Source organism: Zonotrichia albicollis, chromosome 8, assembly GCF_047830755.1.
Source record: "Zonotrichia albicollis isolate bZonAlb1 chromosome 8, bZonAlb1.hap1, whole genome shotgun sequence".
Taxonomy (NCBI): Eukaryota; Metazoa; Chordata; class Aves; order Passeriformes; family Passerellidae; genus Zonotrichia; species Zonotrichia albicollis.
In genome coordinates this window covers 6,387,535-6,402,892 of record NC_133826.1, presented here as the reverse complement: position 1 = coordinate 6,402,892, position 15,358 = coordinate 6,387,535, and the positions used below count along the sequence as shown (strand labels likewise).

Sequence of the window (15,358 nt, the reverse complement as noted above, 5' to 3'; positions counted from 1 at the left end):
CTCATCAGAGAAGGGGTGACTGCAGAAATCAGCCAGAAGCCCAGGGAGATGAAATCTCCCCAGTCTCCCTCCATAAGCAACAGAGAGAAATAAACACCCCAAGTCCAACTTCAGACTAAAAGCAGGCTTCTCTTCTGACTCAGTTCAGCCTCTGGATTCATTCCAGCCCCTGGCATCCTATAGGGACACCCTGCCAAATCTTAACTATTTACACAGAATTACTTAAAAAATAAAAAAGAAACAAACAGGATGAAGGATCTGCCAAAGAACTGCATTCTTCTCCTTGTTTTGAACAAATTAGTGGAAAACCTCTTACAGAACACCAATCTTTATTCTTCTTAGAAATAAAAAACAACCAAAAAAGTTATGAAGAACAAATAAAAGAAACCCTGATGTCCATACAAAATGAAAGGCAGAAAATTTCCAGATGCTTTTGGAAAGATAAATGAACAATAACAAGGCTTGTGTGATGGAGCTGTTTCAACAACCATCAGGGCAGCCTAATATACACACTGGGAGAAACACATTTCTGTGACACAATAAAATGCTGTGCCTTGTTTGTGCTGAATTCCCCACATTAACAATAAAGCACAAACATTGTGCTTCATTCTTAGAAGAAAAATAATCTCAGGTTCACAGTTACATAGAGGTATCAACAACTCAGTTTGGGTTAAAGATAAATAATGCCGATGACTTGTGAACCCAGATGTCACTTGTATCTAAGTTAAATTTTACCAATTTTTATTTCCCTTCTATGAAATTGTCTAGATTGTCCAAAGCACAGCTTCCATAATATTTTGTATTTACTTTACAGTTTCAAGTACTGAGTATATTTTAGCTCCACTGCAGTTTCAAACAAGGTATAAACAACTGATTTATCCACACACAAAACTATCAACCCAACATCAAATAACAGCTACCAAAGAAGGCTACAAAAAAAAAATTCTAGAAACTGAGCTGAAAGCTATGAAAGCTCATTTAACCCTTTCACTCGCCCTACAGGAAAGACATATTCAAAGGAAATTATTCCTTATTTTCAAATATCAATTAAAACCAATCTTTGTGTTTGACTATTTATATTTTTTCTTGTAAAATAACCTGACTGAACTCTTGCCACACTGCAGTAAGGAAAATCACTCAGGCTTAATATTTTAAGGTTTCTCATACAATGTGTTGTACATTTTCCAGTGAACAAGAGAACAAGTCATATTCCAGGTATTCCCAAATGCATTTAAATGGCGTCTCCTTCTCAGTGGTTTTAAGATCATCATCATTAATTGGGGTGATTCATGTGAATGAAGGAAAGACTCTGCTTTGCATTCATATTCTGCTTGGAGAGTTTGTCTAAATACTGATATTTAGATATTTAGATATTTAGCCATGATGCTCTCACTCAGGAGAGAAATTGCCTTTACTTGGTTTAGGAGAGGTGTGAGTGACACAAAGCAAACCAGGATTCTCTTCAGGACATCCCCCCACAGGAAGAGTGAGGGCAGTAAAAGGTGTCCCAGGGAAGAAATCATTTGGCAGACTGGGAGGAATATTCTCATTTTCCTTGTGGATAGGTGAGGCCCAATCAGGAGGCTGCTAAAACAGTCATGTGCCAATGATCCAGAGATGGAGATAAAGGAGCTCATGCAGTAAACACCTTAATTTTCTACGCAGAGTACAATTCCTGACTGAAGATATATCCAGTGGAATAAGTTCCTTTAATCATAACTGTATCATGCAGAATGGTGGGGAAAAAATCCTACTTGCTATGCTGGAAAACAATAGAGCAGCACCAGCACCAGCCAAAAGCTTTTTTCTCCATTTCTTGTGCCTTTGGAAGTTTAGGAAGCAATTTTACAGACTGGGGGAGAACCATCTCCTGCTGCAATAGCCACTAGAGGACTCTGCTGGCCCAGAGATGCTGGCTTGGCTGCAGTCCTCATCTCTCCACTGGACAAGCTTCAGGAAGGAAGGAAATGGTCCTTTTTATCCATCCCACTACCTCACTTGGGATCAGAACCTTAAAGCTTGGTGGAAAGATTCCTGACATACAGAGCACAAACACCCTGATGGTTCACCTCTGTCCTTTGGCTGACAAGGTGCCCTTAGCAAAGATTTTCCTGCAGCTCCTGTGGCACAGGAAGACATGAAGTCAGACAGACAGAGCTGACCTTTCCCAATTCTTATTCTCACACCAGTGCCTTTGGAACAGACCTCAGACTACTTTTAATATAAAGCTTCAGGTTAAACTTCACCAGTGCAAACTTTAAAACAGTAGCAGCTCAGAGATGGAGATTTGGTAAATTTTGGGTAACTTAAGACTGGTAAGAGCAGAACCAACATACAGACAGGTAGATGAACTGTGTGGTCATAGGAATCTTGTTTCACCAGGGAAACAAGCTGGAAATATTTAAAGTTTAGTGAACAGCTCACATGCCTGCACTCCTATGGAAAACATCCCTGTGCAGACACTTGCAGAAAAAGCTTCATCTGAGCAAAACTTGATGGATGAAACTGGTTTTGGCAAAACCTTTGGCTTTGTGTTTCTAACAAAAAAAAAAAAATTATTCCTCAACCACAAGCTGCTGCTCAGGATGGGGCTGCAGATCATTGGGTGTTGAGGTGGGGATGGGGGGTGAAGGTGGAGACTGCATCTTGGATGTGACCTTCATGAAATAACAAAAACTGGGCAGCTTTGGAGGAAACACAAATCACCTGAAACAGCAAACCAGCTTTTGAGTCACAGCCTGGCTTAGGGGATCCAGAACAGGTGTTCAGAAAGCCAGGCTGAGCCAGATGCTAGGAGCCAGAGCCACAGCCAGGATGTCACATGCTCCAGAGGGCCACTGAGGTCCCTGCAAATCAATCTGCCTCAGGAGATCACATTAACCACTGCACTGCCCTCCTCTGCACCGTGACCACTGCTATCTGCAGTAATGAGCACCAGCAAAGCAGCAGCAATGATTGCAAGACATTTCAGTGGAGTCACAGGGCACTACTGAGGAGAAACACAGCCCTTCCCCAACTCCTGAGATGTGAGCTGAACAACCACTGTTAATTTAATCTCTATTTTTAGCAGCGTAGCCAGAAATCTTATAAACTCAAAAAAAGCATGAAAGGATTAATTTCTTCACAATAAATTGAAACTTTTAAAAGTAACAAATACTATAGTATGCAACAATATATGAATTACGACCTTTTCATTGAAATGAAGCTGTAGAAGTTTTTCTAAGGAATGTTTATAAATCAAATTATTTAGGTGAAGAAGAAAGAGCATGGAGGTGATGGCAATGGAGAGTGGGATGTCTCATGTTCTCAACAAACAATTGTGGGGAGAGAATTGGCCAAAACCCAAACAAACCCAACATTACCAACAGTGTTTCAGTATTTCCTACCAGTCCTGCACAGCATTGAAGGAGTCCTCACTGGTGATATCATACATGAGCACAAAGCCCATGGCCCCTCGGTAGTAGGCTGTAGTGATGGTCCTGTACCTTTCTTGTCCAGCTGTATCCTGCAACAGAAAGGAACATTTAGGCTTTAAGATTTCAGTTCTCAGAAGCAAAAGCTGTAATTAGGTTCTATATCTAAAATAAGACAACCACTCTTTGTTATTTTACATTTTAAAATTCTCAGTTGCTCCCAACTGAAATGAACTCTACTTACATTTTAGCATTAATTAGTCTTTTGCATCAACCATGATTTGTTAAATGCATTTTGACACATGTACTATTAAAAAAATACCAAAGATGTCAACCCTTTAATTGCTCTTCTCTGCCTCAGCTGCAATGCAATAATAAAATGTTAGCAGAGTTCACTGAAAACTGACACTTCAAAGCAGAGGCAAAATAACCAGTCCAGGACTGTTCCAGGCAGAAAACATTCACATGTTGCAATTCAGTGTCACGGTCAGGGAAATGTCCTTGAGGAAGATGCTGGGGGTGACTCCCTTTCTTGCCTCAGGTTAGACACAAAAATTAAAGATTCGATGCAACCAACATTATTCTAGAAAGTGAAATTAATGTGGAATATCCTAATCACAGAGTCTGAGGTGCACATACTAATATGAGATCTATTAATCCTGTTCTGTTGGTTCATCTTAATTCTGTTTACCCCCAGAGTTCCTGCAGAGCTCCTCCACCTGCAGTTGTCATTTCTGTGTTCAGCTGGGCAGCACAAAGGTGAACTCTGGCATATGCAACAGAAGAATTCTGAAAGACTTGTGACAGCTAGAAAACATGTCAACTACCATCTGTTGGACGCCAGTAGCACTTTTCCTTTACATTTTGCAAGCTTATTTTTAAACTAAGGAATATTTCTACACCAGAACTGCAGTCCTACAGCCCAATCCATTCCCTCCAGACCTGCCTTCTGAACCAAGGAGAGAAGTCATGTGCTGATTGTGTCTCTCACCCTGAAGGTCTTTTGAACACATTTCATCCTTCTTTGGGCAAATGGCAGCTCTGTGAAACACCTGCAGGGAGGCAAAAGGCTTTGCCTTCAAACTGAGTGCTCAGTATGAGGTGTCAACTTATAGTTACTGTGATGGGTTAGTTCTAAAATGAACCATCCTTCAGTCCCCCAAAACCCACACTGAATAAAGCACTGCTGCCACTGGTTTAAAATGGGATTAAAGCTCTAAGTAAAAAGACCCAAAAGGACTTTACAACCATGTAACTAGTTGGAAGAGTAAAATAAATCCACATAGAGCACTCTTGCAGGAGTAGAGATCAGGCACAGCACATCACCACAGCCCCAGGAGACAGTGGGGGGAAACTCAGCTCTAAAATCATCCTGCCCATCACAGCCATCCATGCAGCTTTGTTTTTGCTGCATGCAGGAGACAGTGCTGGCCCTTGCAGAACACTCAGCAGCCAGTCTGGGGCTGCCTGTTGTTCTGCACCAGAACATCACAGAGCCTCCCTGCAGGACAGCACTTGTAAATAAGCTCCCTACAGCTTGCTTAAAAGGCTCTGCTACTGCACTACTGTGAGACCATCCACAGCTGTAACACATTGAATTTCCCAGTGGAGAGGCTGTGCAGCAGGAATCTTGCTCTTTCTCCACCAGATGTCTGGGAAAAGATGTGATTTTTCCCTTAAACTTGTGCATTTATTTCAGTACAGGGCAGTCCGTTGGCTGATCACGATGAACCATTGCACAGTGGCTGAGGAATTGTTGTGTTCCCTCCTGGCAACAGGTCAGAGGTGGGAATATCAGAATGAGGTGGGCTCCACCCTGCATCCTAAATGACCATTTCTTTTCCTGCCAGTGATAAATCCATCACAGAGCACTCTCATGTTCACTGACACCACATCCCCCTTAGTGCTGAACAGCTAAACCAGCCATGACAAGTAGATCCTAACTATATTTCTTCAAGCAAGGAAGGTCTCAGCAGTAATAGCACTGTTCTTTTGTTCAGAGAGATGATAGTTTATTTTAGCCTGATTTCCTAAAGACATGAAGTTTATTAAAACATCAGTCTCCACATAGGCACTCTTGATCAAATTTGCCTGAAGGAAAATGTGTTCAAATGTTTTCATATTTGTCACAAAAAGTAGTTGGTAAGGTGAAGAGAGACCTTAAGCATACCTTAGCTGTGAAAAAAAGCTGAAGTGCAATGAGTATCTTTTCCAAATACCAAAGGATTCACAATAGAGAGGCTTGTGCCTCATTAGGAGAAGGCCCTAAATCAGTATCAGCAATTTCAGAGATCCTGCAAACAACAAACCAAACAAATCCATAGAAGTCAGGTTTCTCCACATCTCATGCTGACAGCATTATTGTTTGATACCTGCACTCAGGTTCATCTGCCTTCCAAATCTCATCTGCTATTTTCTCCTCTGTGTTTAAGCAGTGCCCACTCTGGCTTAGGGCATGAGGCTGTGACTAGGCAGAAAGTGACTGCAAAACACATTGTCAAGTTACATGCAGAATAATTTGGAAAGAAATTAAATTTGACAATGGCTCAGAGCAAGGACTCAGCTCTGGGGACACATCCAGGCTGTCCTGGGAAGCAGCCTCAAGGGACACACAGGGTGACTCCCAAAATCTGTCCTGATACCCCCTCAGTGCTTCAGCTCAGGGAGGAATTGGGCTGAAAAAGCCAAATTGTGCTATTGCCTGAAAACTCTGGAATTTAGCAAATCTGATTTGCTGATTTCAGAATTCTGTCTGTGATCCCCCTGTGAGTGGGGATGAGCCCCAATTTATACATTAGTGAGAGATGGGGCTGCAGGAGGTACAGAACCCCAAGGGATGAGTTTGCTCAGTCATAACCTGTCCTATGTGAGCAGTGCACTTAAATCATTAGAAAGACAAGCTGCATATTCCCTAAATATACTTCTTGTGTGCCTGCCTTCTCAGATTATCAGAGGGAGTGTGTGTGAGGGAAATGCATCCTGTATCCCATGGTATACAAAGATTGCTCATACCCATGCCCTGGTAGCCATGTGCTACAATGCAGAGATGTGATTCATCTCCTCCTGAGTCACTGATGGTTCCTCACTCTGTTTTACTGTACAGGTACAGAGCACGTCATCTCCCCTCACAGCTTTATGGTGGCATCTCTCCAACTGCACCTGAATTGCAGTAGGATCACCCTGAAATTACTTTTTTCCTCAGGTTACATTAGCTTCTTAGACAGCAATAAACTGGCTTAATTTTCTTGACTCACCCTGTGAGAGCTCAGGTGCACAACCCTCCCCAAAGACACAGATGCCTCAGCATAAATAAAATAAAACAAACTGCAAAATCTGAGCTCGCTTTCTTCAGCAATTACAACAGTTGTCCTTCTCTCCATTTAAAACTGAGAGGTAATTAGTCATTTCAGGTTTTTAAGTTCAAGTTGTTTATCTAATGAAGGAAAAATCAACTGACAGAAATTGCTCCCCACCCCGCCAAGTTGTTTCCAAGATTTCCAGGTAGACCACAAACTCATTAGGAGACAAGTACACGAGGCACAGGCAGGGATCAGCAGAAAGGTGATGCAGCACTAATTAACAGTCTAGCCAAATGCCTGGGTGGAAGAGCCTGAGCCCCCAGCATCCAGAAAGCTGCTGGGCTGTCCCTGAGGAGGAACCAGAGAGCCTGGCTGGGAGCAGGCACGGGAGGGTCTCTGGGAGATGTATTTACACCAGGGTGCTCCCAGCTCTGCTCTTCTGCAGCTTACATGTGTGCCTGTGCTTTAGGCAAACAATTAAAAACACCCACAGGACCATTAGTGGGGAGCTTGAAACAAAAATGTGAAGGTTTTGCATTAATGAGCAATCAAAATTCAGTATTTATCAGAGAAGAAAAAGACCTAAATGCATTTGCATTGTGTGCAGATGCCCTCTAGTCTCGAGATCCATCACGCAAACATTCACAATAGGAGTACAAACAGCTTTTCTTAAATTTACTTGGCTGTCTCAGCAGAAACAAGGTACTAACACAGAAAACATATTTGAGTTTTTAAATAATGACAGATGCTCTTTGCTGCAGGTCTGAAAACCCACAATCCCTGATTCCGAACCATCCCTCTTCTAGTCAAGATTTCCAGCCACAAATAAAATGTCACTGAAACATCTAATCTGTACTGAATTTAATCCCCTTAGCACTCTGACTTTTCTAGCAGTGTATGTGACAAATAGCCTCTAAGGAAATAAACATTTCCATTTTTTTAAAGGATTATTGTGTGATTTCCATGGGTTTTTGTTTTTTAGAGAAGAATGAGAGTTCATTCATGCAAGAATTCATGCAAGGATGAGAGTTGCTTATTGTCCAGCTATTGGCAACATCTACAGTCTGCATGTATTTGGCATGATCCTTCCTTAGGCTGCTCAGAGTCAGAACAGAGGCTGCATCCTCCCCAATAACCAGCACCCACCACCATCTGGGGCTCAATCACACCTGGTGAGGGAAAGACTTCTTCCCTGCTGTTAAATGTCACATTGTAACACACTGTGGCATTCTGCACCTTGTTTGGGGTTTGGTCAGCCTTGGAGACAGGATAATCCACGTCCCAGCCCCGTGGTTTATAGGGGGATGTTATATCACACACAGACACACACCTCCTTTACAAAAGTAGACTTTGGGGTGGAAGCCACAAGAATCAGATAAGCAAAAGTCACCTTGGGAATGGGGGAAAAAACCACCCACCCACCACAAGAGAGAAGGACCTTGGGCAGGCTAGACTTAATGTGTCATTAATAAGAGAATGTTAACATTAAGCTTAGCATTTCCTGCTGGCAGCCAGAAATAGGAACAAACAGGCAAGCAGGATGAGTCACTGGTTAAGACATGGAAAAGATGTGATGTCATGAAAAACCTGTGAAGATTCAATTGCTGCCAGGAGCAAAATAACACCTGGTTCCTCCAGAACTCAGCTCTCATCAAAATGCTCCAGTTCAACAGATCATATTAGGCTTTTTTTTTCCTCTCTTGTTATTGAGTGCTCCCACTGCCCAAGAGCCACTGGAACCTACTCAGACCCATTCAGCTGCCTTGAGAGAAATTTCATTTCAGCAACATGCAGGAAAACATTTCTGATGTGAATAAGACCCAACACAAAACCCATGCCTTTTTTGAAAAAAATCTCTACCTTTGCTAAGTGCTTTTCAAACATTTCCCCATTATGGCTACCTTCACTACTACTCTTTAGAAGCAGTAAAACCAGCAGTCTTGTATCATTTCAGTACTTACCAGTCGTAGGAACTTCCCTTTTCCTATCCTATTTTATTCACCCTGTACAGAAAGTTCTACCACCCTGTTCTCTCTAACATTCCCACACTAACTGCTCACAATGGAGAGGAGGAAATTTTTTGGAAAGAGACTTTTAGTGCAAGAGCTCACCACTCATCAATGCCTCGGTCATGCCCAATACAGAGGCTTTTGAAATTGTTCCCTGTGGCTGAGTATCTCTTCAGGTGAGGCACTGCACTTACTTTTCAAAGTACTTTTGTAAAATAACCTTAGGGACAAGCAGGAAAAGCTGCTGTAGATTGACCTAATCCACCATTTAAATATCTCTGGCAGTAGGGAAGCCCCTGCTTTTTTAACTTTTCTCAGCAACTCCACACCATATAATACAAAAAGTCAATCACTGGAAATGCAACAGGATGCATTTGCTCAGCAGAATGTAATTCCCACACTGGAATCAGGCCAAGATACTGTGAGTGACACTGCTGCTCATGACCTGCTAAGATGTTAAAAATGTTATTTCCATTTTCCCAGGTGCCTTGGGATTGTAGTGAAGATAGCATCAGCTGGTCTGTCAGAGGGTGAGGAGGACTGGAACAGGACTGACTTGCCTAAGAACCTTATCTGCTCTTCTCATCATTTTTCTGAGTTTTTCTGTTAAAGTGTTTAAAAGACAGTGACTGCAAAAGTGAAATCACATAGAGAGATATACACAAAGCTTAAGTTCATTGGGCACATTTCTTAAATCTCATAGAATTTAAAAGTCTTTATTTTTTATTACTAGGAACTAACATGAAGATCAGTCTCATATTGTTGATTCTTTCTGATCCAGCTACCTTGAAAGAAAAATAAAGAAATGGCAGTGATAAAAATCTGTAGCATGCACACCACTTGCCTACTTCAAATCCCATTTCTTTAGCTCCAAATAAACAGCAAAGTTCAAGAGGCACATTTGAAAGCCCCATCCACTGTGGACAAGTGATAAAACCATCGCTGATATTTAAAAAAAAACCAAACCAAAAACATCTAAGAGGCTGAGATCCCATATTATTACGGAATATGCTGCCAGTTTTGCTAGATCTTTTTAGTTTTCCCACATACATCTCTTAATTCTGTTAAGAACAGCTGTACAGCACACAGCTGTCTGAGCAGGGTTAGCCACCATAAGCATTATTAATTAGCTGCTGTTGAGAAGCTGCTAAATTAATCACAGCTGGAGCACTTCAGAAGCAGCACTCACTCCCGAGCAGGAGCCAGGCTGGACATCCCAACGTGTCCTGCAGGGTGAGGGATTGATGTGCTGCAGCCCCGGGCCCAGCGGGTGGGCTCAGCTCCGCGCTAAGGGAGAATCGGCTGCCAAAAGCACAAGTGCACAGCCTGTGAGGAGGCAGCGATGTGCCGCACAAATCCGCCTGGATCCACCCCCTGGCTCTCCGATCTCGGAAGGAACAAGGAGCTGCGAAGGGAATGAGCACCACAGTGCTGTGGGGCTGCCTCCCCTCCAGCACTCACAGGCGAACGGAGCAAATCCCCACAGCAGAGCAGCCAAAGGAGCCCCAGGCAGAGCGCCCGGAGCCCGTTCCTGCTGGATGCAGTGCCATGGAAACCAGCACGGCAGGGGCAGCGCCGGGGCTCTGCGGAGCCGTCTGGCTGTGGGGATGGACAGTGCCGTGGTACCCGGGGATGGACAGTGCTGCGATACCCAGGGATGGACATGGCCATGGTACCCAGGGATGGACAGTGCCACAATTCCCAGGGATGGACATGGCCATGGTACCCGGGGATGGACAGTGCTGTGATACCCGGGGATGGACATGGCCATGGTACCCGGGGATGGACAGTGCTGTGATACCCAGGGATGGACATGGCCATGGTACCTGGGGATGGACATGGCCATGGTACCCAGGGATGGACAGTGCCGTGGTACCTAGGGATGGACAGTGCTGTGATACCCAGGGATGGACATGGCCATGGTACCCAGGGATGGACAGTGCCGTGGTACCTGGGGATGGACATGGCCATGGTACCCGGGGACGGACATGGCCATGGTACCCAGGGATGGACATGGCCATGGTATCCGGGGATGGACAGTGCTGTGGTACCCGGGGATGGACATGGCCATGGTACCCGGAGATGGACAGTGCTGTGGTACCCGGGGATGGACAGTGCTGTGATACCCAGGGATGGATATGGCCATGGTACCCGGGGATGGACAGTGCCGCGATACCCAGGGATGGAGATGGCCATGGTACCCAGGGATGGACACTGCACCAGTACCCGGGGATGGACAGTGCTGTGGTACCCAGGGATGGACACGGCCATGGTACCCAGGGATGGACACTGCACCAGTACCCAGGGATAGACATCCTTGCAGCGGTACCTGGGGATGGATGTGACGGTGGTCACAAGGGTTTCAGGATGAGAGAGAGACAAGAATGTTGAATCTATGTTCAGAAGGCTTATTATATGTAATATATATGTTATATATTACATATATATATAACATTATGACTATACAAAAAAGAAACAGAGAGAAAAGTTCTCAGAGGGCTAGCTAAGCTAAGAATAGAAAAGAATGAATAACAAAGATCTGCGTCCTGGCAGAGAGGGAGACCCAGCTCTTCCATGAGTGGTCAGTAAATCCCAACATCCACAGGAGAACAATCACGGATCCACCTGTTGCATTCCACAGCAGCAGATAACCATTGTTTACATTTGTTGCTGAAACCTCTCAGCTTCAGCAGGAAAAATCCTAAGAAAGGATTTTAATGAGAAGATGCCTGTGACAGATGGACATCGCAGCAGTACCCAGGGATGGACATTGCTGTGGTACCCGAGGATGGACATGGCAGTGGTACCCACAGATGGACATGGCAGTGGTACCCACGTGTGTGCCCAGCCCTGGGCAAGCCCTTCCTTAACTCATTTACAAAGCAATTTGTCACAGACATATTTTATGAAAAATCCTTTCGTTAGGATCTTTTCTCAGGAGAAAGCTTCAGCTTCTCAGGAGAAAAGGCCTCCAGGTTCACCTGTTCCCAGCCATGCACACCAGCTTCAGCTTCTCCATGTTTTGCTGCTTTAGAATGTGATTTGGAGAACTGTCTACACAGCATGTGAAATTGTTTTTACTTGATGACCAATGACAGCCACCTGTGTCGAGGCTGTGAGCAGTCACAAGATTTTATTATCATTCCTTTCCTTTCCTTGCTAGTCTTCTGATGAAATCCTTTCTTCTATTCTTTTAGTAGAAAGGATATCATATATATCCTATTTAATATATAATTTTGTTTTTATATAATATATATCATAAAATAATAAATCAGCCTTCTGAATCACAGAGTCAAGATTCTCATCTCTTCATTTGTCCTGGGACTCCTGTGAACACCACCACAGCACTTATTTAGGGAAATCAAGGTCTTTGTGCTGAAATACCTGTTGCAAGTCCCAGCTGTAAAAAAAAACTTGGTACTCTGCTAGGAGCATCCCTCCAAGGGTTGATTCTTCTTATCCAGGGAAGATTTCATCTCATTTAGGAGTGGATTAAGACTAAATCCAAGCCATAGACTTCACAAGAATCCCCCAGAGATATTATGTCAAGAGGGTCAATTCTAAGATAAAGTGCTCAGAAATTCTGGGAAGCTGTCCATGATATTTTTGAGATTAAAATACCAAATTGAATTACAACCATGAGTCTAAAATGTGTGCTTTAATTTGAAGGGCAGCAGCAAGGCAAAAATAAGATAACAAAGCTTAATTTATATTAAAAACAACATGCCAATAAAAAGAAAATATAATATTCTTTTAAGGTCTTTAAAATCCTAGTATATAATTTTTCATTATTTGGTGGAAATTTAGAGTAGATTAGGCAATTTTTCAATTATTACCTCCTAGATGAGGAAAAAAGATCCACTCCTCTATTCAGGTGAGCATTAAACAAAAATATAAAGAAGGTTCTAGCACTCAAGAAGGTAGAGTGAAAGCTTAAAGACAACAAAACCCAAGAGCAATCTGAACCACATAAACCAGAAGGTAAACAAAAAGGAAAATAAAAAAGTACATATCTTACTTCAGTGGAGTTTGAAATACATTTTCTAAATGATAGAATTAACAAAACATAGATTCCTCTCTCTCATGTGTTTTTGTTTGACAGAAATGTGCACATACTTTGAAAAGCAATGTAATAAATAGATTTGATATATTGGTGACATGTTTAAATTCACAATAAATGTAAAAAAAAAATCAAATGGAATTTGAAACTCTCCAAGTAAACCCACATCTCTGCTAAGAATATAAAGGAAGACTTTCAGCTAAACAACAGCTATTTTGGAGTAGTCCTAAGCATCTTAAAATAGAAGCTTAGAATTGAAGTGCTTTGTCAGCCACAACAGCACACGGGTGATGATGCTCAGTAATAGCACAAGACAAAGAAAATAATCTTCTACCATTTACCGTGATGCTTTCTATTATAACCACACAGAGAAGATGCTGAAAGAAAAATTCTGTTGTGCAGCAGCTGCAGGTGGCTCCCAAGGCAGCCAGGAAGCTCCTCGGGGCAGAAATGGTTACAGCTGATGCTTTTCTAGGTGGGAGGTTCTTTTGAGCGCTGTTTTAAGTTCACCCACCCTTGGGGTGATGCTCCTTTCTCTTTTCCATTTGGAAAGAGAGCCATGAGCAAATATTCCTCAACACACACATGTGATGTTTTGCTGTTTTTACTGTTTTATTTTTCCTCATCAATCCATCACCACCTCCCTGCTCTTGCTAAGCCCCAAACTGCCTTTGGCCAGTGGACACATCAAGGGCCTGAGGGGCTCAAACCTTCCTGATGGAAGCACATCTTCATGCTCACCTTTTCAGAAAGACACAGGAAAACGACAGCAGATTTCCCAGCTGAAGAAAACGTGGTGCTGGCATTATAAAAATGCCATGTGCTGCTCATGCCTCCAGGTTCACCTGTCCCCAGCCATGCACACCAGTGGGGCTTTGGGCAGGCTCCCAAGCTGCTTTTACCTAACAGGACCACTCAGCTCAGCCCAAATTGGGGGATTGATATAAAATAAGTCCTGAAGAATTGTAAGGTCCTGTCTGCATCCAGTGACCTCAGCAAAGAATCCTGCATATGCAGGGTCCTGATTTCTCTCAAATGAGATTAAATGTCTAGATAAGAGGAACACGAGACATAGCTTTTTCCATGTGATCTATTTCTCAAAACACAAACCTCAGCCCAAGGAAAGGAGTCTGTAAAAATGCTGTTAATGACAACTCTAAACTGTCTTATTTAAAGCTAATAAAAAGTCTATAAGCAACAGAGACAGCATGAGATCATATTTGTACAGAACATTAAATGTGTACAATGCTTTACAGATCAACAAAAACATGGGGGCATCAGTCTTCACTATATTCTAGCAATTTTATATTAATACAGCTTCATAAAACAGGGAAACTGCACAGCATTACCCCAAGCAAGCAAAGGTCTATCAACCAATCTGTAATTGAAGCAATCATAGTATCAGGCACAATACAAGCACAAGTTCATGCATTATGCTGCTTCCTAAATCACCCAGGCCCTCTGCCAGCAGAAAATTGAAATCAGACTCTCTGGGCCCCTGGCTCAGCTCAGCAAAGGGAGCTGATCTACACTCCATTACCTCGCACTTCTGGAAACACTTCCCAGCTTAGAAGTGAATTACTAGTGTTACACTGGGAAAAACACACACTGAAATATTTATCAAATGAAAGCAGCCTCCCTAGCAAGCAGGAACCTCTGGGCAGACTGTGCTCTGCTTTCATGTGCAGCTGAGTGATGTGTCTGGAGAAGGTGCAACAAGTTGATGTTTGGAGCAGCACACGTTATTTACTGTGACTGAGATAGAGAAAGGGCTCTCAGGACTTTGTTTTTGTCCCACCCCTGCCCAAATCACTTTTCTGGAATGAAAGTGCAAAAGCAAACTTTGGAGCAAAGCATAAGTGAGCAGAATTAGACCTGCCAGTGAGCAAAAGACATTTTCACTAAAGGGGACATGAACTTCAGCAACAGCATAACTGCTTCAAAACTTTATGAAACTACAATTGAATTAAATGCGCTTTCTGCCTGCTGCTATTTTGCCTTATTCTGACATCAAAGAATTATAACTCAACACCATTTTGGAGGCCTCAGAGCAGCAGGGGAAGCTTTGGTGTTGGCTGTCTGGAGCTTACCCTGATGCTTTATGCCAAGATCCAGGCAGTGACAGTCCCTGCCTGTTCTGCAGAGGAGAGTGATTCCTGCTCCTTCAGGGAGCAGTTGCTGTTTCATTGCTATGCTCATACCACAAACAACACTGTCAGAAGAACAGGGTGCAGAGAACAAAATGTATCCCCATTTAAAGCACTAATAAAATTAATACAAAGAACTGAAAGGAAAAAACAAGTCTCTCTTCACATGGCACCAAGATCTACTTTCTCCATCTATTTTTCCCAATGGAAGTAATTTCCCTTGACCACAGCTTTTCTTTACATCTTCCAAGTCAGTTGAAAAACCATGAAAGCCACAATAATATCTAAAACTGTTTAGATGTGTTCTTTTGCTAGTTCTTCATATGGAGCCTGGAGGGCAAGCAGAATATTTCATCGCTGTCCCACCAGGACAAACTGAGAGCTCCCATAACTCTCAACCTCAGCCAGGCCTTTTTAGCAAACTGTGTGG

At 42.9% G+C, this 15,358-nt stretch overlaps 1 protein-coding gene across 2 annotated transcripts in view; it reads right to left on the bottom strand.

Moving 5' to 3' along the window:
- RAB3B (RAB3B, member RAS oncogene family) overlaps positions 1-15,358 on the bottom strand; it is a 52,297-nt gene that overhangs the window by 6,409 nt on the left and 30,530 nt on the right. For both annotated transcript variants that reach the window (XM_074545802.1, XM_074545803.1), the window contains one exon: positions 3,387-3,505. In XM_074545802.1, coding sequence (XP_074401903.1) covers positions 3,387-3,505 — 119 coding nt within the window. The remainder of the gene's footprint in view (positions 1-3,386; positions 3,506-15,358) is intronic.